Source organism: Bos grunniens, chromosome 29, assembly GCF_055505025.1.
Source record: "Bos grunniens cultivar Pamir isolate PY7600 chromosome 29, Bosgru_T2T1.0, whole genome shotgun sequence".
In the NCBI taxonomy this organism is placed as follows: domain Eukaryota; kingdom Metazoa; phylum Chordata; class Mammalia; order Artiodactyla; family Bovidae; genus Bos; species Bos grunniens.
In genome coordinates this window covers 22,781,163-22,806,742 of record NC_141193.1, presented here as the reverse complement: position 1 = coordinate 22,806,742, position 25,580 = coordinate 22,781,163, and the positions used below count along the sequence as shown (strand labels likewise).

Here is a 25,580-nt window from a genome sequence, read left to right as displayed (position 1 = left end):
AAGCCTGGCATGTGGCAGTCCATGGGGTTGCAAAGAGTTGGACATGACTGAGAGACTGAACTGATATTTTAAAGTAGCAAAATAGGGTCCCTGGGAGAGTATCAGGAATAATAGAGTGGGGAAAGTCAAAGTGTTAGTTGCTCAGTTGAGTCCGACTCTTTGTGACCCCATGGACTGTAACCTGCCATGCTCCTCTGTCCATGGGATTTCCCAGGCAAGAATACTGGAGTGGGTTACTATTGGAAGAAAAACAGAAAAAGAAGGTGTATTAGGTTAAATTTCAGAACGTGACCTTATTTGGAAATAGGACTTTGCAGTGGTTAAGAAGAGGTCACAGTGGATTGGGTTGGGCTCTAATCTAGTGACTGGTGTCCTTAGATATACACACACATGGAAGGATGTCATGTGAAGAAAAAGGAAGGGGTTGGAGTGATGCATAAGCAAACTGAAGAACCCCAACGACTACCTGCAACTATCAGAGCTAGAAGAGACAAGAAAGATCTTCCTAAGAGCCTTCAGAAAGAGCACAGCCCTTGAGCTCAGACTTACAGCCTGCAAAAGAGAATAAATTTGTGTTGCAATGGCACCCCACTCCAGTACTCTTGCCTGGAAAATCCCATGGATGGAGGAGCCTGGTAGGCTGCAGTCCATGGGGTCGCTAAGAGTCGAACACGACCAAGCGACTTCACTTTCAATTTTCACTTTCATACATTGGAGAAGGAAATGGCAACCCACTCCAGTGTTCTTGCCTGGAGAATCCCAGGGATGGGGGAACCTGGTAGGCTGCCGTCTATGGGGTCGCACAGAGTCAGACACGACTGAAGTGACTTAGCATTAGCATTAGTCTACCTGGGGCTTCCTAGATGGCTCAGACATCTGCTAAAGAATCTGTCTGCAATGCAGGAGAGCCAGGTTCAATCCCTAGGTCAGGATCCCCTGGAGAAAGGAATGGCTACCCACTCCAGTATTCTGGCCTGGAGAATCCCATGGACAGAGAATCCTGGCGGGCTATAGTCCATGGGGTTGCAAATAGTTGGAAGTGACTTTTAGTTTCACGAGTGCACCCAGTTTGTAGTTTCCTGTTATACCAGCACTAGGAAAATGAGAGAGAGAAGGGGCCAGGGGAGAGAAGGAGAATGAGAATGAATGGGAGGCAGAGAGAGAAGGTTAGTGGACTCTGAAGGGGCAGTTGTTATGAGGACTAACTAAACAAATATTTGTTTATTGGATTTAGTCACCAAACAAATATTTATGGAGTGCTTGCTCTGTGCCAAGATTAATAACAGGAACCAGGAAAGCTCTTGTTCTCCCTAGCCTTTGTTTCGCCTGCACTGGGATGTGGACATTTCTACCTGGTTGCCTCCAGATTTCAAGACCTGGTGGTATGTGTTGCACAGTAAACTCCCTTCAGGCTCCTCCTGGGGGTAGGGGGTGGGGGCACTCTAGGATAGGGGGCCCTGGCCTATTATCTCAGCAGCTCCAGGGGCTGAGCCAACAGACCCTAGCTCCTAGTGGGGGGAGGCTCCTGCTGTCTGCTTTCCAGCCGCGGGCCTGTTCTTTGCTCTCTGATCCCCTCTCCTGTTTGGCCCTCTGGCCCCTGCCGGCTGGGTCACTCCCCCCTGGCATCACTGCTCTGAAGCCAGCAAGCCTGCTGGGCCATTCACAGGCATAGCCTGGTAGGGGTGGGGGACAGATGTTCAACCCTTGTCCCTCCCTCCCCCAACCAAAACACACACATATGCTCAATGTGTATCAGTGCCCCGGGAAGGGATCCAGGCAGAGAGAGAGATGGGGGCTACAGGCTCTGGGGGGATGTAAATGGACTGGGCGTGTGTGTGTGTGTGTGTGTGTGTGTGTGTGTACTGGGGAGAGGGAGGCAGGGGCAGTATCAGTGTGAGAAAGGAGGGCACTCTGAGGACAATTACATGCCAGCAGCTCATCCACAACCAGCTGGCATTCAGGCTTTGAACCTCCAAGAAGCTTCCCATGCAGCCCCCAGCTCCGTTGCTGTAAACCTCCAGCTACATTCTCTGGCCTCATGTGATGGCACGAGGCCAGGGAAGATGGCCTGGGGTAGCTGTTCTCTCCATAGACACCCATGGCCACGCCCACGCACCCCTGCCCCAGACACGCATTTCTTCCCACCAGATGCCATAACCCAGCAGAGGAAACTTACCCTCTCTCTCCACAGTCTCTGCTCTCCCCACCTTCTCTGCTTCTGGCCACTCTCTCTTCTTTTTGCCAACTTTTGGAGTGTTTTAGATGCTGTCCCAGTGCCCATGTGCTATAGGTTAGGAAACAGAGACAGATGCAGTGAGTTACCTACTTTCTCTAAGAAAGAGGTAGAAGCCAGAGTTGTATTGGTTGTGTGTCGGGCGAGGTGGTGGGGCGCAGGCAGTGAGGAGACAGAGAGAAGGCAAACTCCTTCCAGAACTGCCTGTGGGAACAGCTGGACTTGAAAATGTACAGGGCAGAGACTTGGCTGGTGGCCAACTGGTTAAGACTCTGAGCTCCCACTGCAGGGGCCGAGGTTCAATCTGATGGTCAGAGAACTATGATCCCGTGTACCATGAAGGGTGGCCAAAAAAGAACAGGAAGGAAAAAATGGTGCAAGGCTACTGTCAAGGCTGTCCATCTGACCTTAAGGAATGGAGGCTGGGCTTTTTCTGCCCACCCTCTGCCCCACCCTCCACTAACTCCAGGGTTCCAGGGGCCCTGCCTGGAGGGACTGGGACTTAGGCTGCAGTTGGGAGGTATTTATTCTTCAGTACACCCCAGCTGAGTACTGTACCCTCTTGGTATTCAGTTGAGCTGATTCAAAGGGAGCGTATTCTAGAGATACAAAGAAGTACAAGGAGGAAAAGAGCAGAGAGAAACAAGAACAAAAGGGTATGGAGAAGAGGTGAGGTGTAGAAGAGGGCCGGGAGATTTGGCCCAGGAGAGTCTGGGAACGGAAGAGAGTGGCCCCACTTTGTCCAGCCTCCACACCTAGGATGCCAGGCATTAGGAGGCAGCCTGGCCCATGGGCTGATTCGCAGCCTCCGCTCAGGGAACCCTGAGCAAATAGCCCTGATCCCCACATAAAGGGCCAATTAACTGTGCTGTCTCTGGGAACAAATCCGCTAACAGGGTGACAAGCCCCCAGACGCTGGCAGGCCCTGTGTTTGCTGAGAGGCCGACCGGGAGCAAATCAGGGGATTAGGATGGGGCAGGAACCACATGGCGGGATGCAGATTTCTGTCTGCTGCAGCCAGGAGGCTGGATTCCTGTCCCGGCTCAGCCTCTGGTGTGATGGAACCCAGGTGACCCTGGTGGGTCCGCAGGAGGGGGAGCAGAGGGCTCCTGAAGCATCAGAGCAGAGCAAGTGGTCCGATTTTTCCTGAACAACCAGCAGACCGGCCCGGAGTGTGAAGTCTTCTCATGGGCAAATACAGGATCGGGCCTTCTGGGTTTCTCATTCCTGGAGGGGTCGATTTCCGACGGAAAGATCTACCCCTTACCACTTCTCTTATCTGAATGCAACTTCGCCCTGGAGCAAGGACCGGATCGTGCCTCTTAGGATCCGGTGCTTTAGAAGGAATGTGTCACCAGCGCCTCTCCCACCTACCCCACCTCAAGGTCGGCTCGGATTTAAGTCATCTGGAGGGCCCCAGATTCCTAGTCCAACTAGGGGAGACAGGGTGCTGAAAGAACAGTTCCCAGGGTGCAGCCTCCCTCTGCTTCCCCCTTCTCTCCCCCATCCCGCACCTCTTGCTTCTGGCCTTGCTACCTTGCAGGCAGAGCTGGGTGGGGAGGGAGGGAAGTGGCAGCAATAAGAAGACACCCAAACATTTGTTCATTTGCCCTGAGGATTGAGGGAGGTGTTTTGGGACAAGCCCTCACTCCTCGACTAAGTCTCTGGTTCCCTTGAGAGCTGCCTGCCTGAAATACTCAACTCTTGACTTACCTTAGTCCTTCCCTAACGATCTTGACCTGTTCCCCTGCCTCCTCCCACTTTGGAAGCAGCCACCCCAAAGCTTATTTCATCCTAGAGCCCTCTGACTGAACCGGAACTGCACCATCAGCAGGGCCTTAGCTCAGATATTAACTAATAGAATGCTTCTGGTCTCTCTTCCCCTGATATCCCAAGACCACCTACAGCCTAAGAAACTGTGTGTGTGTGTATGTAGGTAGGTAGGTATGACTTGGAGGTCTTCAGGTATTAAGAACTCCAGGAAAGTTGGAAGCATGCTGGGAGTGGGCGGGTGTGTGGGGTGGGCGGGGATTGTTGTGACCTCCTTCCCACCAAGGAGGATCATTATTAAGTTTGAACAGATTTCTGCGAGTTCTCCATCAACCCCATCTCTTCTCTTGCACTTGCCTTTACAAACACGATATTGCTCTTTGTCTTAGCCCCGGACACCCTAGTTCCCCGTCAGTCTCCTCCAAAAAGTAAAACAACTTAATAAATCAGAGCATAAAATAAGTCAGAATAGAGCAAACAGATGTGAGCTGCTCCTGGATTTCCCTGGGCTTTCGCTTCAGGTTTTATCCCTGTGGAGTATCCTCCAAGAACCACGAGATTAAGAGGTCTGGGGTAAGGATTCTGGGGTCAAGACGCAGCGTCTCATCTCCGGGTCTCTAGGCTACAAAGCAGCGACTGCTGGGCAAAGAGGTGGACGCATCGCGGAATTACTCTCCACCCAGCCCCAGCTCCCGCCCCAAACCACCCAGCCGCCCGCACTCCCGCCGCAAAATCCAGGGACGTGGGAGGAAGTGGCAGTCAGTACTTGGAAAGCCAGAGGAGCGATCTGGGCTTTGCCTCAGTTTCCTAAGGGCTGGGAACAGAGATAAGGGTCTCCTCCTTTGAAGTCAGGCACAGGGGCAACTCCGACAGAGTCTCATCCCTCATCTTGGGTGCTTTGAGAAAGGAGAGAAACTCTCCTGCGGTGCCCAGAAACGACGCGGGACTCCTGGAGCCGGGCGCAGGCCGCGGGGCGGGGACTCCAACTCGCGCGCTAGGCGACTCTAGTCTCTGCCCCTGCTAGTGGCCGTCGGGGCGGGGGTGGGAGGGCGGAGAGAGGCGGATTAATCCCTTAATTACGCGGTGATCGGCGTGGCACCTGCTTTCTGCTGCTCGGCTCCCAAGGGACCCCGGCTCTGGGGGGTGGAGAGAGAAGGAAGGAGGAAGGGCGCGCGGAGGCACGCACGGTACCCAGGCGCGCCGGCAGGAGAGCGGCACCGTGGCTGGGGCAGCGTGTAGAGGCTGTGGAGGGGCTTACGGCTCCCGGCCCGCGGGTCTTAGACCCAGGGGCTGGGCCCCGAGCCCCCAGCCCCGGTCCCCATCTGGTCGCGCCATGCTGCGCTACCTGCTCAAAACGCTGCTACAGATGAACTTGTTCGCGGACTCCTTGGGCGGGGACATCTCCAACTCCAGCGACCTCCTCTTCGGCTTCAACTCCTCGGTGGCGGCGCTCAACCAAAGTCTGCTGCCACCCGGAGATCCTTCTCTCAACGGTAAGACCCTGCCCCACCGGGACTTAAGATCCAGGGATGGGGGTAAGGTGGGAGGGAGGCGCGGACGGGGTAGTCCAAAGCGCTCCTGACTTAAGGTCCGGGACCTAGCGGCGCCCTCCAGCGCTTCCCAGCGCCTCCCGGGTGGTGGGGACCAACGGGTAGTTTGGGACTTAACGCATCTTAGTGAGGACATCGTCGGGAGGTCGAGGGTTTGGGAGGAGATGGCTACTGAGCCCACCACTTCTCACCTCCCCAACCGACGCCCACGGCCACCCCAGGTGAGAAGAACCGGAGTATGAGAGGCCCGGACCCACTGCGCCGAGGGTAGAGGAGGGGGCGCAGTCACCCGAGGGCCTGGGCCAAGCCGGGCCACTCGTTGACCCACCCAGGGCGCAGGTTTCCCTTCGGGAGTCTAAGTTTTCCAAGAACTCACTTAGGACGAGGGTGATGACGCCAAAATGTTTAATGTGTTTGCTACAGAAGACGACAGCGGCGGCGACCATTTCAGGGAAACTTACAAGTTTGCCCCTCAGAGGTAGAACTCACTGCAGGCCCACCCCGGCAGAGCTGCGGCAGGCGGGCAGCGCCGGCGGGGAGGTCATTACCTCTAATTACGGTGATTAATAAATGACTGAGACAGCGCGCTATCCCGGAGCGCGGCGGGGCTGCGGCGAGAAGGGACCGCCGGGGGCTTGGGGAGAGAGAGCCCGATGGCGCCCCTGCCGGCCACATCGGAAACTCGCGCTTCCCTGAACACCTTTGCGGTTGATCCCTCTTTGGAGGTCACAGCCTCCATCCCTCTGCCTCTACCCACCCGAATCTATCAGCACTGTGCTGGGGACTGCAAGGTGGCCAGAAAGAAGACCCGGCCAATGAGTGTGTTTGTGAGCGGGGTGCTCCAGGTGCTGGGGGAGGAGCCCCAGAGCCCCATTAGCATGGCCATTAGCTATTCATTAGCTGCTGCGAAGCATCTCCTGAGACCGGGAATGGCAGGGAAGAAATTCCAGGGAAAGGGCGCCCACAGCTGTGTCTACAGGAATTAAGGGGAAAGAGCCGATGAGAAGGGCGTGGTATGTATGGAGGGAGCAGGGAGGAAGAAATTGGGGGATGATCTGGGATTCCCTAGTCTCTTGACCCTCCTAGGTTCCTAGGGGAGTTAAGCACAGAACCCTCCCCACAGACACTTTGGAAACCTCTCTGCTCCCCCAGCGCTCTTACAGAGTGTTGTCGCCGCACATTGCCTTCTTTAAACTCGAAAATGTAAGGAGGTGCGTTGATGGTCACATTTTGTGACTGAGGAAACAAACTCAGAGAGGATGAATAATATCCCAATAGTCACAAAAGCAGTGTAAAGTTTGACAATATCCAATTCCCTGAGGTTATGTGAAGGGCGGAAAGGGAATATTGGAGCCTGGAAAAATCTGATTCAGGTGGAGACTGTAGAGATCAAGATAAGGTAAGGCGGGCCAGAGAGAAAGAGCCCTTAACTAATGGTAGATTAGCCATATTCTTGGTGCCTTCTCCCAAGTTCTTTACATACACCATGGTCTTATGACAATCCATCACAACTCCCACATACAGGTAAAGAAACTTCGACCCAGAGAAGTTCATAATTTGCCCTAGTTCTTACAGCTAGGAAGTATTGGCATCTGAGATTCCAACACTGGTCAGTTCTATAACATTTCTTGAGCATTAACCACTAAAGGGTTGCCCACCGAGGGTCTGGTCTGCCTGAACGGGAACTGGAATGGGACAGAGGAGAAGAGACGAGTGAGAAACAGAGATTTCCATCTAGGATGGAGGAAATCGAGAAAAATTTCTTCCTTCCCTAAGTGGGAGGGAAACTGATCTTGTCCCAAACTGGTTATACACTCTGCCCAGGATAGCACCAGGCTGGGGCAAACCATGCAGCTTTGTCTCAAGAACTTCTGAGAGCCGGGGCTGAAAATGAAACTCAGTACACCACTCAGTGGCTGGAAGCAAGAGGTCCCCGTGTGTGTTGGAACAGGGCCAGGGTGGGGATCGGCGGGCAGGCAGAGAACCGAAGTGTGGAGTGGTCCTTGGTTAGTTAAGGACACCAGGTTAGGCGAGGCGGCAGCGACGCCTACTGGCCACTACGGGGTACAAATCCATTTTTGACGAAGCTGGGGGGTGGGGTGTCTGAGCTCAACTGGCTCCTGGCTCCTGGGCCCCAAACTGAAGATGAAAAGTGAGCCGAAGTCTGTAGACCAAGTGCGGGTGAACGAATCTGAGTGACCAAGAAAAGTTAGACGAATTCCTCTCTCAATGTAGCCTCTCTTGGCTACATCAACCTGTAGAATAATCTGTTGAAAACTATGCCTTCTTAGAAAAGAAGCGTTACTCACTCTTCGAAGCATCATCATTTGTGTTCAATTCTTGTGACTTAAAAAGACCAGGAAACGTGGTTATCAGGGGTGTCAGTGAAAAGGGCACTCTGCCCAGTTACAGAATCCAAGTTAAGGGCCGCTTCCAGCCCCAGGCCACAGCCCATCATTCGCTTCTTCCCTTTCCTAAGGGGATCCCCGGGCTGGGCCACAGTCTCTCCATTTCAGTGGACAACCAAGTGTCACCTTTTCACAGATCAGCGCGTATAACTATCGCGTATAACAGCGCGTGTAACTATCAGAGTGTATAACCAGCGCGGCTGGGGGACTGAAAACCAGTCGGCTAGAGTCGTGGTCTACTTGCCAAGCCATGGTCCAGTTACTCTGCACTTGAACTTGGCAGGAGAGGAGGCAGGAGTCTTCAGTCTTCCTAGGCGCTTGCGTGCTCTACTGATCATCTGTTCTCAGGCACCTCCTTTCCAGCCTAAGAACATGCGGGGCAGATGCCTAGGAGGAGAAACTCGACCTTACCCAGAGAGAGGAGGATGGGCGGGTCGGCTTCTTTTTCTCTCTGGAGGCTCGCGCTCTCCCCTGATCTCCGGTTCTGAATGCTCTGTGCCATCCACCCCACCTCAGGGTCAAGGATCGGGCCGGAGGACGCGATGCCACGCATCGTGGAGCAGCCGCCAGACCTGCTGGTCTCCCGAGGCGAGCCGGCCACGCTGCCCTGCCGCGCAGAGGGCCGGCCCCGGCCCAACATCGAGTGGTACAAGAATGGGGCGCGCGTGGCCACGGCGCGCGAAGACCCGCGCGCCCACCGCCTGCTGCTGCCCAGCGGCGCCCTCTTCTTCCCGCGCATCGTGCACGGGCGCCGCGCGCGGCCAGACGAGGGTGTCTACACTTGCGTGGCGCGTAACTACCTGGGGGCAGCGGCTAGTAGAAACGCCTCTTTAGAAGTGGCAGGTAGGAGTCTGCTGGTCGTTGCCAGAGCTTCGGAGGGGTGGGAGGGCAGCGGGTAATCCCATCCGAAGCCACTCCCAATCTCATCCCATCAGCAGCCTCCCTTAAACCTTCTCCTTGGCCAGAGGAGGAAGCGGGCCTGGCCTTATCGCAGCCGGAGAAGAGTTCCGGCCTGCGGTGGTGATCCGGCTCTTGCCCCAAGCAATTTCCTAAGTCCTCACCCAGTTATGTCACCCCACACCCTATTTATTCCTCTGGTCATTCATTCTGGCTTGCTTTCTTTCTCCCTTTCTCCAGTCCTCCGCGATGATTTCCGGCAGTCTCCCGGGAACGTGGTGGTGGCAGTGGGGGAGCCAGCCGTAATGGAATGCGTGCCCCCCCGCGGCCACCCAGAGCCTTCGGTGTCCTGGAAGAAGGATGGTGTTAGACTCAAGGAGGAGGAGGGGAGGATCACGGTGAGGGGTGAGACCAGGGCTGGGATCTCACTGGAAGCCAGGTCCTGACCAGGAACATCCTGAAGGTCAGGCCCCTAGGCTAGAGATCTGGGACAAGTGTCAAAGGAGGAAGGTCTGAATCTAAAGGTCTTGGAAGGGTGGGGGTGAGGGGGGATGTCCTGGAAGCAATAAGAGTTTTTAAATTGGGGCATTAGCTGACCAGAGGCTGAGAGTCAGCTACTGAATGGGAGATAAATCAGCATGGGTAGGATGGAATTGGTGTAAGAAGGTGGGGGTATGATGCCCCATGGACTGGTGGGAGGTGCTCTGGGCTACAGGAGCAAAGATACACCTGAGCCCTACCTTGGGCAAATCACTTAAGGATTCCTTAGAGGGCTTCCCTGGTGGCTCAGATAGTAAAGAATCTGCCTGCAGGGCAGGAGACCTGGGTTCGATCCCTAAGTCAGGAGGATCTCGTGGAGATCCTCCAGTGGGTTGCATGGCAACGAACTCCAGTATTCTTGCCTGGAGAATCCTATGACAGAGGAACCTGGCGGGCTCCATGGGGTCACAAAGAATTGTACACAACGGAGTGACTACTACTACTATAAGTGGGTCAACTTCACTAGTCGTCTTCATTGGCTTGCTGCGAGGATCAAATAAACAAGTGTGCTTTCATGGCTATAAAGGACCGAAGTCTCCATGATTACTCTGCAGATCCGTGGAGGGAAGCTGATGATGTCACATACTTTCAAGAGCGATGCAGGGATGTATGTGTGCGTGGCCTCCAACATGGCAGGAGAACGGGAGAGTGGGGCAGCCAAACTTGTGGTCCTGGGTAGGCTTGTGCGGTCTGGGAGTTACGGGAGTGGGCAGCCCGGGAAATGAGTAGCTGTGCAGACCCACTGACTCTTCACTCCCCCACCCCTCAACAGAGCGTCCCTCCTTCCTGCGTAGACCAGTCAATCAGGTGGTCCTGGCTGGTGCCCCCGTGGACTTTCCGTGTGAGGTGCAGGGGGATCCCCCTCCTCGTCTACGCTGGCGCAAGGAGGATGGGGAACTGCCCACAGGCAGGTGAGAAGCCCCTTCCTACTGCCTGTAAGGAGACCCAATCAGCTCGAGAACATACCCAGCCCTAGAAAACTGGAAAAAGAAAAAGAAGGTAGATGCCTCTCACTGGACCATGCAGTCTGTTCCCAGAGCCTGTGGCCCTGCCCCAACCAGTCCCCACCTCCATTCATGAGTCCATGAGTACCAGCTTCTGTCCCTGCAGAGGTCTACCTTGTCCTTACGTGCCCTGATTCTGGTGTCCGTCCTGGGGGATGCTAGATGGGGTCTGTAGTTGTGGCCAACCCAGCCTGGGGGTGGGGAGGGGAGCAGGTACGAGATCCAGAGCGACCACAGCCTTCAGATTGGGCGTGTGAGTGCTGAAGATGAGGGGACATACACCTGTATGGCGGAGAACAGCGTGGGCCGCGCCGAAGCATCTGGCTCCCTCATTGTTCACGGTGAGGGCCCCCCTGGGCTGGCCTTGGCGGGCATGGGACGAGGGCAGATAGAGGATGGGTGGAGGTGGAGAAGGCGGAGAAAGGACAGAGCAGGAGATATGAGTGGGTCCCCTGAGACTCCAGTATTCTTGCCTGGAGAATCCCCGTGGCCTGAAGAGCCTGGCAGCCTACAGTCCATGGGGTCACAAAGATTTGGGCATGACTGAGCGACTAAGCACACATACCCTGAGACTTCTAGGAGGAGAGGAAGGAGGAGAAAGCTAAACAGGCTTGAGCAGGAGACAGATATCTGCTCCTCCCTAAGCCAAGCTCAGGCTTCTTTCTCCTGTTCCTCCCTTAGTGCCCCTGACTCCCTGTTCCTTTATCTCCCTCCCCTTCCCAGTCCCACCCCAGCTGGTGACCCAACCCCAGGACCAGATGGCAGCTCCTGGAGACAGCGTGGCTTTCCAGTGCGAGACCAAAGGCAACCCCCCGCCTGCCATCTTCTGGCAGAAGGAGGGAAGTCAAGTAGGTGGCCAGCTCCCAGGGCCTGTCCACAGCTCCTCCTCTGGGTCTCAGCCTCCCTCCTCTCACATTCTGCAAACTTCTCTCTGGGCTTCAGTCTTACCCTTCCTCCCAGAAACCCATGCAGGTTATTTGGGAGGATTAAATAAGATAATGAATATAAAAGGCCTGGAACAAAGGAGAATATAGTTAGGTGGTAGGGAACAGTCCTATATGGGAATTCTTTGGAGAATCTTTCTGTTTTGGACAAGGCTATCCAGAGGATGTGGGCTTTCTAGGTGGCACTTGTGGTAAAGAACCCGCCAGCCAATGCAGGAGATATAAGAGACTAGGGTTCAATACCTGGGTCAGGAAGATTCCCCTGGAGAAGGGAGTAGCTACCTACTCCAGTATACTTGCCTGGAGAATCCTCATGGACAGAGGAGCCTGGTGGGCTACAGTCCATGGGGTCGCAAAGAGTTGGACACGACTGAGTGACTTAGCACACACGCACGTGCTGAGGATGTAGCAGATCCAATTAGATCCTTCCTCCTCCCCACGCCTGGGCCTGGACTTTAACATCCTGCTCTGGAAAGCAAGTTCCATACCAAAGCTGCTCAGGGTAGAAAGTGACAGGCTCATCTACTTACAAAAGACTTCCACCAGGGGGAGCTCACAGCCACCCCTCTTTAACCTTCACAGGCAAATCTCAGAGTTCTGAGATGAGCCTGTGATGGTTCTACCCTGAGCAGCTTTGGTATGGAACTCAGCATAAAACAAAATTGAACCGGGGTCTCCCGCATTTCAGGCTGATTCTTTACCAGCCGAGCTACCAGGGAAGCCCATAAAACAAAATTTAAGTCTGATTAAACCCACACCACTAGGAAACCAGGCCACCACCACCTCACTGCATATCCACACCCCCGATTTTTCAATATCTTTTCTAGCACTGCGAACTGCTACATTTTAATTATATTTTTAAGTGAATAAAAATGCTGATAATAGGAACTTCCCTGGTGGTCCAGTGGCTAAGACTCCGCACTCCTAATGCTGGGAGTGGGGGAGGGTGGGGGGGGGTAGGGGAATGGGGGGGTGGGGGGGTCTGGGTTTGCTGTCCGGTCAGGTAACTAGATCTCATGCCTCCACTGGGTTCACATGCCCCAAGTAAAGATCCCACATGCCACAACAAAGACCCAGTGCAACTAAGACCCGGCGCAGCCAGATACATAAATGTTTTTTAAATGCTGATGGTAGTAGAGGGTGGGAGTAGGTATCAGAGAGGGGCTCAGCGTGGTGTCATTTTCCCTGAAACCCAAACCTGCTTCCCTACCTTCTGTGTATCTAATGTAAAATGTTAGAACCAGAAAGAAGCAGAACATACTTAATATTTCTCACTCAATCTATTGAAAGAGTTTCATGCAATTACTTGATTTAATCCTTATGCTGCTACTGCTGCTGCTAAGTCGCTTCACTCGTGTCCGACTCTGTGCGACCCCGTAGACGGCAGCCCACCAGGCTCCCCCGTCCCTGGGATTCTCCAGGCAAGAACACTGGAGTGGGTTGTCATTTCCTTCGCCAGTGCATTAAAGTGAAAAGTGAAAGTGAAGTCGCTCAGTCATGTCCAACTCTTCGCAACCCCATGGACCGCAGCCTACCAGGCTCCTCCGTCCATGGGATTTTCCAGCAAGAGTACTGGAGTGGGGTGCCATTGCCTTCTCTGTTAATCCTTATAACTACTCTCTAAGAGTCAAATTTGGGGAAATTGGGTCTCAGGAAGGTTGCTCAGGTTTCCCCAACTAGCTTGCTCAGATTTCCCCAACTAGTAGAGCTGGGATGTGTACCCCCAAATCATCTAATAAAACTCCGTTACTATTGTGAATAGGCTTAACTAGTTTCCCTCAGGTCACAAAACTGGCTAGGGACAGCGTTATGAACTAGAACCTTAGGAATTCTCTGGATCCTGGGGTTGCTGAGAATGCGGAGTTCTCCCTGGCAGCTGCCACTGGGCTCTGTTGCTTGCTCTGTCCCCAGGCTCTGCTATTCCCCAGTCAGTCACTTCAGCCCACGGGGCGCTTCTCAGTCTCTCCCAGAGGCCAGCTCAACATCACTGAAGTGCAGAGCAGGGATGCAGGCTACTACGTGTGCCAGGCTGTCAGTGTGGCTGGCAGTGTCCTGGCCAAGGCTCTGCTGGAGGTAAAAGGAGGTACGTGCCCATGGAGATAGGGCTGGAAGAAGGTAATAGCTGAAAGAAGTCTGTTTTTCTTGAATTCTATGTAATATGTCTGCACGGGGAGGGGCATGTTGCTGGCACATGTCCGTGAAGTTTGGGAACCAGGTACAGAAGCCACGAATGGATGGCTGATCCCAGGCAGAGAGAACACATGGTTATAGAAATCCCTCCGACATCCAGGGGAGGGGAAGTGAAGGGGTAGAGACGAGGACAAGGGGCTGGGTGCCTGAACCCAGGACCCTCCCCTGAGACACCCAAGTTCTTCCTCTCTTAGCTTCCCTGGAAGGACTGCCTCCCATCATCCTCCAGGGACCAGCCAACCAGACGCTGGCACTGGGCTCCTCCGTGTGGCTGCCATGCAGAGTGAGCGGGAATCCCCAGCCTAGTGTCCAGTGGAAGAAGGATGGGCAGTGGCTGCAAGGGGATGACGTCCAACTCAGCGTAATGGCCAATGGTACCCTGTACATCGCCAGCGTGCAGGTTAGGCTCACTCCTGGAGCCCAAGTAACTGAGAACGGCCGCGTGGTCCATGTGCCCCACTCTAGTGCCTGCTGCGACTTGAACTCCATCTCTGCCCCTCTGCTCTCAGACCACCTAGAGCAGGGGTCCCCGATCCCCAGGCCATGGACCGGTACTGGTCCGGGCCTTTTAGGAACCGGGCCCCACAGCAGGAGGTGAGCAGCAGGTGAGCGAGCAAAGCTTTGCCTGTATTTACAGCCAATCCTTATTGCTCACATAACCGCCTGCTCTCGGCCTCCTATCAGATCAGCGGTGGCTGGCATTAGATTCTCACAGGAGGGTGAACCCTACTGTGAACTGCATATGGGAAGGATCTAGGTGGCGTGCTCTTTATGAGACTCATCCCCAAACTACCCCCGCATTCATGGAAAAATTGTCTTCCATTTTGGCACTGGTCCCTGGTGCCAAAAGGGCTGGGGACCGCTGACGCAGAGTGGACAGCATCCTCCCCATCCTCCTATATGCCCACCTCCACCCTTCGCCCTGCCCTGCTCACTCCCAGTGTGCCAGTTCCTCCACCCTCTCCTGCAGGAGGGGCACATGGGATTCTACAGCTGTGTGGCCAAGAGCTCCACAGGGGAGGCCGCCTGGAGTGGCTGGCTTAGGAGGCGGGGTGAGTTTTTCCTTTGTTCTCTCATTTTTTGCCAGCACTCTTCTCCAAATTGGCCTCAAAGTTGGTCAGTACCTCCACCCCAACCCCCAGAACTGGTTTTATCTTCCAAAGGCCATGGCTCTAGCTGTCGGGGGGAGGAGGACAGAAGTGGTACCCGTGGGAGCAGATGTGAGCAGGCTCAGTTCACTCTGTCCCTGGCTCCGGTGTCACCATTCTCACAGCTCCTCTGGGGAGGAGGAAATGACACTGGGGCCATCTTTTCCCCATCGTTCTACTCAAAGATTATCTCCTCACTGCAGAAGACTGGGACGCAACACCAGACCCCCCTGCAGAACCCAGTACCCCTCCGGGACCTCCCTCGCAGCCTGTGGTCACTGAGATCACCAAAAACAGCATTACTCTGACCTGGAAGCCCAACCCACAAGCTGGGGCCACAGCCACCTCGTATGTGATTGAGGCCTTCAGGTACAGAGGAAGTTTCCAATGCAAACCTGGAAAGCTACCGGGAGGCTCCACTGTGTCTGAAAAGTCTTGGCTGTGGTGGGAAGAGGTTTACCAGTTCTGTCTCCTGAGCTGAGGCGCAGTTAGAGGGGGGTGACAGAGAATGGATGAGAAGGAATAGACAGCTTGGGCTGGCACAGCCCTGTCACCTCATTCTTGTAGCCATGCCTCTGGTAACACATGGCGGACAGTGGCGGATGGCGTGCAGCTGGAGACACACACGGTCAGCGGTCTGCAGCCCAGTACGATCTACCTATTTCTCGTGCGAGCTGTGGGAGCCTGGGGCCTCAGTGAGCCCAGCCCTGTCTCTGAGCCTGTCCGCACCCAGGGTGAGTAAAGCCTGGATCTCTGGATCACAGGCATGGCATGCAACACCACAGAGCACCCCCTGACTGCAAGTTATGGCACCTATCTGGTTCCAGTTTCTGTGCTGGTGGCCGGGCCTGGAATAGGGAGTCATGCTTCCCTTTCACTGAGGGAACAAGAAAAGAGGCGAGAGAGAGAAACAGAGAGAGAGATTGATTCAGTCATCTTGGTAGCTCCTCCCTTCTGAGCCTTTACTTATAGATAACAGGACTAGAAGGAAACTTGGAGGGACATCTTCATGTGAGAGATGAGGAACAAGGCCTTTAAAGGTGCACATGGGGAATCCCCAGGCGGTCCAGCGGTTAGGACTTCGTGCTTCCTTCCACTGCAGGGGGCACAGGTTCAACCCCTGTTCAGGGAACCAAGATTCTGCATGCCATGCATTTAGGCAAAGAAAAAAAAAACATATCAATCTGCAAAGAGCCAGCTCATTGGAAAAGACCCTGATGCTGGGAAAAACTGAAGGCAAAAGGAGAAGAGGGTGGCAGAGGATGAGATGGTTAGATAGCATCACCAACACAATGGACATGAATCTGAGCACTAACTCTGGGAGATAGTGAAGGACAGGGAAGCCTGGCCTGCTGCAGTCCGTGGGGTCGCAAAGAGTCGGACACAAGTTAGCAACTGAACAACGACAACAAATATATGCAGAAAGCAGGATACCCTGGCCCACCTCTGGAAGCTCTTCCCCTGACCAGCCATCTCCTGACCCTGGGATGGGCTCCAAAGTACTAAGTAGCGGTCTGTGGGGGAAGGGCAGGGGTGGGACATACACATGCCCTCAGTCCTGATTCCCCATCCCAGAGGCCCTTGCTGAGTGGACTGTTTGGTCAGCAGACAGCAGCCCATCCAGGCCAGTGGAGGACCCATGGAAAGGCCAGCAGGGACTGGCCGAAGTGGCTGTGCGTCTGGAGGAGCCTGTAGTCCTTGGGCCTCGGACTCTGCAGGTGTCCTGGACCGTGAGTGTGGCCCAGGGATGAGCGCAAGGGCAGGCATGATGATGGGGGACATAGGGGAATGCATATGGGAGTGTGCAAGGTGCGTGCTGGGGAAGACTGCTGGGTGAAGGAGGGGCTGGGGCAGGAGGACTTGTTGGCTCCAGCCCCTCCTCTGGCATCCTCTGTCCTGTCTCCCACAGGTAGATGGCCCAATCCAGCTGGTGCAAGGTTTCCGGGTGTCTTGGAGGGTAGCAGGACCTGATGGGGGAAGCTGGTCGGTGCTGGACCTACCATACCCAAGCCAGCAAAGTACAGTGCTAAGGGGACTCCCCCCAGGGACCCAAGTCCAGATCAAGGTGCAAGCTCAAGGCCAGGAGGAGCTGGGGGCTGAAAGCCCCTTGGTGACCAGGAGCATTCCTGAGGAGGGTAAGGGAGTGGGGCACAGCGCTGATGGGTGGACAGGAGGGAAGAGAGAGAGGGGAGGAGGAAGGTTTGCCTCCAAGGGCAAGGTGTGGGGGATCAGGGGAGGAGACACGCCTCTCAGTTCTCTAAGAGGTTAGCACTGGGAGGATGAGCAAGGTTGGGGCTGGAGGGACAGCTTGCAATGACTGTCTGTGTCTTTCTCACCATGCTCCACCCTGGCCCAGCCCCCAGTGGTCCCCCCCAGGGAGTGGCCGTGGCCTTGGGGGGTGAAGGCAACAGCAGTATCACTGTGTCCTGGGAACCTCCGCTCCCCTCGCAGCAAAATGGGGTCATCGAGGAATACCAGGTGCAGGGGTTGAGAAGGGCCTGGGTGGGCAGGCTGGGCAGTGGAGGGAGAGGGTTAGGATCAGGGAGGAGGGAACCTAGGACTGGCTCTGGAACTGGAGACGAGGTCCGGGTAGAGGAGAGAGGTTTCAGAGTGCTCTCTCCGAGTGAATTACGACTGGCCGAGACGTCATTCCCACCATTCAGAGATCCACTTCTGACTCTCTAAGCCCGGGTCTCGGCCTCCCCAGATCTGGTGCCTGGGCAACGAGAGCCGCTTTCATCTCAACCGGTCCGCGGCAGGCTGGGCACGCTCGGCGGTGCTGCGGGGCCTGCTGCCCGGTCTCCTCTACCGGACCCAGGTCGCGGCGGCCACCAGCGCGGGCGTGGGCGTGGCCAGCGCCCCGGTGTCGGTGCAGCTGCGTGAGTCCGGAGCGGGTGGGCGGGAGGAGCTGGGGTTTCGGGAGTGGGGCGGGGGGTGTCATGGGGTAGGGGTGCCTCTACTCCCCTCACCACTCTGACCCCCGGACGCCCCCCAGCAGCGTCCCCGCCGGAGCTGGAGCCTGGGCTCGAGGCGGGCCCGGGGCTGGCGGAGCGGCTGGCGAGGGTGCTGTGGGAGCCAGCCTTCCTCGCGGGCAGCGGCACCGCCTGCGGGGCGCTGCTCCTTGGGCTCTGCGCCGCCCTCTACCGGCGCCGGAGGCAGCGCAAGGAGCTCAGTCACTACACCGGTGAGAACCCAGCCCGGGGATGCCCGGGCGGCTGGGAGACTCGATGGAGGGGTGGGCGGAGCCTTGAGATCTCGCTCCCCTAGAAGGGAGGCGCGGAGAATGGAAATCTCGAGAGTTCAGTCGCTCAGTCGTGTCCGACTCTTTGCGACCCCATAGACTGCAGCACGCCAGGCTTCCCCGTCCATCACCAACTCCCCAGAGCTTGCTCAAACTCATGTCCATCGAGGCGGTGATGCCATCCAATCATCTCATCCTCTAACCTCCCCTTCTCTTCCTGCCTTCAGTCTTTCCCCGCATCAGGGTCTTTTCAGATGAGTCAGTTCTTCGCATCAGGCGGCCAAAGTATTGGAGTTTCAGCTTCACCATCAATCCTTCCAATGAACATTCAGGACTGATTTCCTTTAGGATTGACTGGTTTGATCTCCTTGCATTTCAAGAGGCTCTCAAGAGTCTTCTCCAACACCACAGTTCAAAAGCATCAATTCTTCGGTGCTCAGCTTTCTTTGTAGTCCAACTCTCACATCTATACATGACTACTGGAAAAACCATAGTTTTGACTAGACGGACCTTTGTTGGTAAAGTCAAGTCTCTGCTTTTTCATATGCTGTCTAGGTTGGTCGTAGCTTTTCTTTTTTTTCTTTTTCATAGCTTTTCTTCCAAGGAGCGTCTTTTTAGTTCATGGCTGCAGTCACCATCTGCAGTGATTTTGGAGCCCAAGAAAATAAAGTCTGACACTGTTTCCACTGTTTCCCCATCTATTTGCCATGAAGTGATGAGACCGGATGCCATGATCTTAGTTTTCTGAATGTTGAGCTTTAAGCCAACTTTTTCACTCTCCTCTTTCACTTTCATCAGGAGGCTCTTTAGCTCCTCTTCACTTTTCACCATAACAGTGGTATCATCTGCATATCTCAGGCTTATAGACTTTTCTCCCAGCAATCTTGATTCCAGCTTGTGCTTCAGGAGGGACTCAGCTGCTGGCGGGGGCGGGTTAGGGGGGTGGAGGTCATGGGAGGGGTCGCACTGGAGCTCAGCCCCTTGGACAGAGGCAGGGTGCCCACGGTGGAATCGCCAGCTGTCTGGAACAGCGCGGAGGGGGAAAAGGGCAAACTCCAGAGGGGGCGGAGTCTGCAAAGAGGGGTGAGATTTTGTCCTTCAGACTTCTGGTGTATGTGGAGGAACAGCTTTGCAGTCAGCCCCAGTAGAGAAGTGGGCTTCCCAGGTGACACCAGTATAAAGAACCTGCCTACCAATGCAGGAAATGTAAGAGACTCGAGTTCGATCCCAGAGTCGGGAAGATGCCTTGGAAGAGGACATGGCCACCCACTCCATTATCTTTGCCTGGAGAATTCCATGGACAGAGGAGCCTGGCAGACTGCAGTCCATGAGGTCATAAAGAGTTAGACACGACTGACTGACAAATACTCTCAGTAGAGAAGGGGCAAGTCTGATGGAGGGAGGGAAACTCACTTCCTGGAGCCTGGGGGCTGGCAGAGGGAGTGTCTCCAGGATCCCAGGTGATAAATTATCAAGCGGGGCCTGGATGGAAGGGAGGGGGGCCCGCTGAAAGGAGGATACTCGAGTTCTCCTTCCTGGGATGGTGCCTGTCTGGAAAGATCTGAGGTCTCTTAGATAAAAGGTTCTGTCTTGGCTACATGCAGGAATCACTTGGGGAGCTTTAGAAAAATACTGATGCCTGAGTCAAAGCCTTAGGAATTCCAATGAACTTGGTCCAAGGTACCGCCCAAGTGGCGTAATTAGGACCAGAGCCAGGGAGTGGACAGGAATATGGATATTTCTGACTTTTCTTCCCATTTCCCCTCTTCTTTCTCCCACCGGTTCCTTTTCGGAAGCCTCCTTTGCCTACACACCTGCAGGTAAGACATCTGTCTCTGCCTCCGGGGTGGGGAGTAGGGTTCAAATCCCAGGAAGGGGCGCTTCTCACAGTCTCCCCCTCACCTTCCCCAGTGTCGTTCCCACATTCAGAGGGCCTGTCGGCGGCCAGTTCCAGGTAATTCTCTTAGCTCAGCTCCCAAGAATGATCCCCTCCCCCAAGAGACCAGGCCCTCTGTCCCTGCCTGCCTCCTGGTGCCAAGCTTCTCCCTCCTCCCACCCCTACACTCCCCATCTCAGTCCTCAGCGCCCATTGCCCCTGTCTCCCTCACTTCGCTGGCCTCTGCAGGCTCTCTGTCCCCAGTCTTCACCCACTGTCCCTCAGGCCACCAATGGGCCTTGGCCCTGCTCCCTACCCGTGGCTGGCAGACTCGTGGCCTCACTCATCTCGGAGCCCCTCAGCCCAGGACCCCAGGGGAAGCTGCTGCCCGAGCAATCCTGACCCAGATGACAGATACTACAATGGTGAGGAGGTCTGCTTCCCCCCGGGGAGGGGGGCGCAGCAGCAGGAGGCCCCACACCCTCTCTCCTCTCCACTGCTGGGGTAAACTGAAGGGGACCAGGGCATCCCGTCTTGCTGAGGCTGCTCCATCCTTGGGAGGCTCTTGGGAGTTGAGGGAGACTCTCTTGTGCCTAACCTTTACCCCAGCTTGGGGTTGGGGAAGAAGATCACCAGCTTCCCTGGTGGCTCAGATGGTAAAGAATCTGCTTGCAATGCAGGAGACCCAGGTTCGATCCCTGGGTCGGGAAGATCCCCTGGAGAAGGGAATAGATACCCACTCCAGTGTTCTTGCCTAGAGAATTCCACGGACAGAGGAGCCTTTGGGCTACAGTCCATGGAGTCCCAAAGATTTGGACACAACTGAGCAACTAATACACACACAAACTTTACCCCGGCTTGGGGTGGGGGGAAGAAGTGGGATCTCCTCTCACCCTCCATTCTTCTGTCGTCTATTTTCCTGTCTCTGCCCCACCTGCTCCCCTGGGGCTCCCACTCTCTCCCCCTCAGAAGCAGGGATCTCCCTTTACCTGGCTCAGACGGCCCGGGGCACAGCCGCCTCTGCTGAGGGTCCTGTCTACAGCACCATTGACCCGGCCGGAGAGGAGCTGCAGACCTTCCACGGGGGGTTCCCCCCACATCCCTCAGGAGATCCAGGCACCTGGAGCCCATATGCTCCCCCAGAATGGAGCCAGGGGGACAGTGGTATGACTCCAGTTCCCAACACTCCCCCTTTGAGCCCTGAGCAGCACCTCCCCAAGAGCATCCTCCACGCTTCCCCTCTGGGACCTAGAGCAGCACTTCCTTCTGATGTGTCTCCCCTCTGCCTCTTTCCTGCCTGTGTCTTGTGCTCCCCCATCCTGTTCTCAGGAGCCAGGGGAGGCAAAGTGAAGCTTCTGGGAAAGCCTGTACAGATGCCCTGTCTCAACTGGCCAGAAGCCCTGCCTCCCCCGCCGCCTTCCTGTGAACTGAGCTGCCTAGAGGGGCCTGAGGAGGAGCTGGAGGGCAGGTAAGGATGCTCGCTGCCTGCAGATGCCTGTACACAAAGGACCAGCCCAGGGCCTCCTGCCGATGCAAGGAGGGAGAAGATGCTGGGAGAAGAAGGGAAGGGGCAACAGAAGGTCAAAGGGAGGGTATGAAGCTACTCAGTCATCTTTACCCTCCTGCCTCTTTGCCCCCAGCTCAGACCCAGAAGAGTGGTGCCCACCGATGCCTGAGAGGAGCCATGCAGCAGAGCCCAGCTCCGGTGGGGGTTGCTTGGTCCCTCCGTCCCGAGGAGAAACCCCCTCTCCCACACCTTCCTATGGGCAGCAGTCCACAGCCACTCTCACCCCTTCACCTCCTGACCCTCCCCAGCCCCCCACTGACCTTCCCCATCTCCACCAGATGCCCAGGTAGGGAGGCATATAGTACTTTGCATGTTATAGCCCTCTGTACATATCTACTCAGTGTGTGGATGGATGGATGAACACATGGATGGATGGGTGAATCTGGGGTCTGGAAGGTCTCATGACCGTATCGGGGTGGAAGTGTGACTTGAGGAGAAACGTGGAGACAAACGAAGCCTCTCACTCTCTCCAGACTTTCTCCATCACAGACACCCTGCAAGCTTCCTGGGGCCTTTTAGAGATGGCTTCCCTCATACTGCACTAGGGTGGGAGCTTTGTGGGAGACGTGCTGTGTCTTATTCATCTGAGTATTAGGCTGACTGATTAGCCCACTGCCTGCTCCAGAGTAGGCACTTAGTGTTTGCTGAGCAAACAAATGCAGTCTCGTGTCATTGCAGGAGGATGCCCCTCGGGCCCAGCTCCCCTCTTAGTGTCTCCCAGCCCACCCTGAGTAGCCATGAAGGGAGGCCCGCCGGCCTGGGTGCTGGCCCCTCTGGCCCCCATCACAGCCCCAGCCCCGTCCCTGCTACAGCTGGCAGTGCCCCCGGTGAGTCTGTAGATCCCTCAGCTTGCCCCACACCTCCGCATCTTCCCAAAAGCTTGTTTCCCCTTCACCCTCAAGCCCCTTTCCTGACCCCCTCTCTTATCCATCTCCCAATGCTGCAGGGAAAGCCCGGCCGGTGCCTGGAGAGCTGACTCCTCCATTGCACGGGCCCCGTGCCCGAATCCGGAAGAAACCCAAGGCTTTTCCCTACAGGCGGGAGCACAGTCCTGGAGGTGAGGGGGCCGTGAGCCTAGGAGATGGTGACAGGAGTGGGTTCAGGCTGGAGGAGGGAGCCAGTGAACCCAAACCTCGGGCTGTTCCTTCACAGCCTCCTAATGCCAGGGAGTGGGAGTGGGAGAAAGACTGGGGTCAGGAGAAGCAGGGGACCCTGCTGACAGCGGGTCTCTCCCCAGACCTGCCCCCGCCACCCCTGCCACCACCAGAGGAAGAGGCCAGCTGGGCCTTGGGGCTGAGAGCAGCAGGCAGCGTGTCCTCCTTGGAACGGGAGCGGGAGCACAGTGGGGAGAGGAGACTGGTGCAGGCCACGCCCCTGGGGGCCCAGCGGCGCCCCCACCCAGATGGTAAGGAGGGCCATGGCTACAGAGAGGGTGGGCTTTGGGAGGGCAGCCTAGTGTACGGAGGGTGCCAAGGGTGCGCTCATTTTCAAGCCAGCTCACCCTTGGTCTCCAGCTGGGTTTATGCATCAACGCCAAAGACACTTGTCTCTCTAGCTTTCTCTGGGCAGAATTTCCTCCAGTTCCCAAATCATATCCTTCCCCAGGACTGGAGCCCAGGTCCAGAGTCGGGGCTGGGCGCTCTGTCCCTCCTTTCCCAAGGCCCTCTCTTCGTGGGGGGCTCCCTGCAGGCTTCTGAGCACGTGTTATGTCAGGGCTATGGGCTGGGCCAGCTGCTGCTGCTTCTCAGTCCCCAGGATGGTCTGCCCTCCACTCTTCTTCCAGAGCTGGGGTGGCGGTCAGGGCGGCGTGAGGCGGGGGGAAGCAGCCCTGTTAGGCCCCCTGCCTGAGTCCAGCTGCCCTTCTATCTCTTGCTGCAGAAGAAGCCTGGCTCCCCTACAGCCGACCGAGCTTCCTGTCCCGGGGCCAGGGCACGAGCACCTGTTCCACAGCCGGCAGCAACTCCTCCAGAGGCTCCGGCAGCTCTCGGGGATCCCGGGGCCCAGGACGGAGTCGGAGCCGGAGCCGGAGTCAGAGCCAAAGGCCCGGACAGAAGCGTGGAGAGGTGGGGGCTGGGGCTGGCCAAAAAATGAGTGGAGGGCTAGGGAGGCTGGGCCAAGGAATGATTACAAATAGGAAGGTATCGAGGGCTTGGGGTGGGCTGGGGGAGTGTCAAAAGAAAGGGACTCTGTGAGTAAGGAGGAAGGGAGGAGCCCAGAGCAGAGGTGACAAAGGATGGACACAGATGACCTAACAGAGGGGCCTGGGCTCCATAGGGGAGCAGGATCAGGAGAGGAGCTGATTAGGGAAGAGGCACATCCCCAAAGGGGCCTGTTGGTCCTGGGCCAGGGCCTTGCAAGCCAGCCTCTCTCTGTCTCTCTCTAGGAACCAAGATGACCTTTGACAATAAGCCAGAAGTTCCATGGGGAAGGGCTTGTCCCTGGGCCAGGGATCTGAACTTGAGCCCCTCCCCCTGGTGAATGAGGGCTGAGCAGAGAGGAGCGAGGAGGGGTCTCCTCCTTCTCACGATGATGCCTGGGGCTCCCTGAGGAATTGGCTTAGAAGCCAGAGAGCCAGATCTTTCCTGGCCATCTGAGACCCTTTCATAAAAAAAACACAATAAAAAGAACAGATCAGAGCCCTGAGCCCTGTTTGTGTGGTTTTGTGCAGGACGTAGGGAGGAAGGGGCCTGCGAGCGGGTGTGTATCCTTTGAAATCCTTCAGCCGAAAGCACTAGGTGAGGGCAGGGCTAAGATGCCACCTGTCCTACCTCCAGAAGGAGCTGAACCACTGTCTCCCCAGTTACCACCAGAGGGACTTTCCACATAAGCAACCTCGAGAAACTCTCTCATCCCACCATCCCAGAGCCCCTCCCTTGGCGCCCTCCTCCACAATCCGGAAATACGCCCTTTACAACAACAGCAATCTTTCAAAATTCAAAGAAAGGAGGAGTTCAAGGGGGGAGTCCTGGCCAAGAAGGAAAAACAGGCTTTTTCAGACACCCATCCTCACCCTTTCACAAAGAGGTACAGATGGCCACCTCTTAGCCAGATTAGTGTGCTAAGTTGCTTCAGTTGTGTCTGACTCTTTGCAACCCTGTGGACTGTAGGCCACTGGCCTCCTCTGTCGGGGGGCTTCTCCAGGCAAGAATACCGGAGTGGGTTGCCATGGCCTCCTCTAGGGGATCTTCCCGACCCAGCGATCAAATTCACGTCTCTTATGTCTCCTGAATTGGCAGGGGGGTTCTTTACCACTAGTGCCACCTGGGAAGCCCGATTAGCCAGATTAGGCTCATATGTAATTGGTTAGGCTGGCAGAGAAATTAAAAAAAAAAATTTGGCCACAGGACTTCACTGGTGTTCCAGTGGCGAAGACTCCGCTCTCCCAATGCAGGGGGCCGGGGTTCGACCCCAGCTCGGGGAAGTAGATCCTACATGTGACAACTAAGGCCTGCTGCAACCAAATTAAGAAAAAAAATCAAAAGAAAATTTTGGCCATGAATGCCATAGTTGCCATCACTCCTGATCCCACGGTCCGCACCATTCACTGCATAGACCTGGGTATTGCTCAGTGACTGCCCAGGGCTCTCAGGGAATGACCGCTGACCCCCAACCCCAAGCTTTGACCTCTCCTGCCAGTTTGACCGAAGTGCATACAAATCTCTTTTTCTCATGTGCTCTGCCATATGAAGTTGGCATGTTTTCAGAAGGGGTTTGACCAGGAAACTAAAACAAAATCCTAAAAAGGAAAAGCAGACAGTGGAACGGATGTGTATCCGGCGGGGCACTGAGTCCTCATCCTGAGATCACGACCCTGGTCGTGCTGAATAGCATGCTCGCAGCGTGTGGATTCTGCCCCTGACCTTTCCCTCCAAGAGAGGAGGATAAAGCCCTGCCTGCCCTCCGATGGTTTTCTGTGGCTTAGGCTCTGCAGGTACTGCTCCTCCTCCATTTCTCTGTCCTGTTCTTTGAAGGGTGTCCACCAGCCAACCATTACAGGTGGTTCCTACCTTTCGTGAAATGGAGCTACTTCGTACATTTTAAGAAACTATCTGGGACTGGTCTTGGGGGCTGGGATTGCTGAAAGCAGGAGTCATCTTCACGGGATGAGTTGCTAAGACCCGCAGAACCTGGAAACCCCCTCATCCCTGCCTTTTCTGGATTCTGCTTAAAATCTGAAAGATGCAGGTAATTCTCCCCTGGATAACAGAACAG

General features: G+C 55.6%; 1 protein-coding gene across 1 annotated transcript; it reads left to right on the top strand.

Annotated features, from left to right (window-relative positions):
* Positions 1-5,226: 5,226 nt before the first annotated feature.
* Positions 5,227-24,004, top strand: ROBO3 (roundabout guidance receptor 3). Its single transcript, XM_086382975.1, has 28 exons — positions 5,227-5,496; positions 8,478-8,804; positions 9,099-9,256; positions 9,953-10,073; positions 10,171-10,309; positions 10,616-10,743; positions 11,126-11,250; positions 13,258-13,429; positions 13,731-13,936; positions 14,507-14,588; positions 14,888-15,053; positions 15,252-15,418; positions 16,293-16,414; positions 16,594-16,819; positions 17,041-17,162; positions 17,392-17,563; positions 17,683-17,868; positions 19,722-19,745; positions 19,837-19,879; positions 20,087-20,226; positions 20,771-20,965; positions 21,131-21,269; positions 21,442-21,654; positions 22,047-22,195; positions 22,315-22,425; positions 22,606-22,773; positions 23,247-23,431; positions 23,752-24,004. Exons 1-28 carry the CDS (start codon positions 5,337-5,339, stop codon positions 23,761-23,763), a joined length of 4,158 nt encoding a protein of 1,385 aa, XP_086239101.1. The 5' UTR covers positions 5,227-5,336; the 3' UTR covers positions 23,764-24,004.
* Positions 24,005-25,580: the final 1,576 nt, after the last annotated feature.

Bases quoted from the DNA above. Each gene is read 5' to 3' on its own strand.
- ROBO3 (XM_086382975.1), top strand. From the start codon at position 5,337: ATGCTGCGCTACCTGCTCAAAACGCTGCTACAGATGAACTTGTTCGCG. The intron at 11,251-13,257 runs GTAGGTGGCCAG...CTCTGTCCCCAG, and splicing joins GGCAGAAGGAGGGAAGTCAA to GCTCTGCTATTCCCCAGTCA. The intron at 22,196-22,314 runs GTGAGTCTGTAG...CCAATGCTGCAG, and splicing joins TACAGCTGGCAGTGCCCCCG to GGAAAGCCCGGCCGGTGCCT.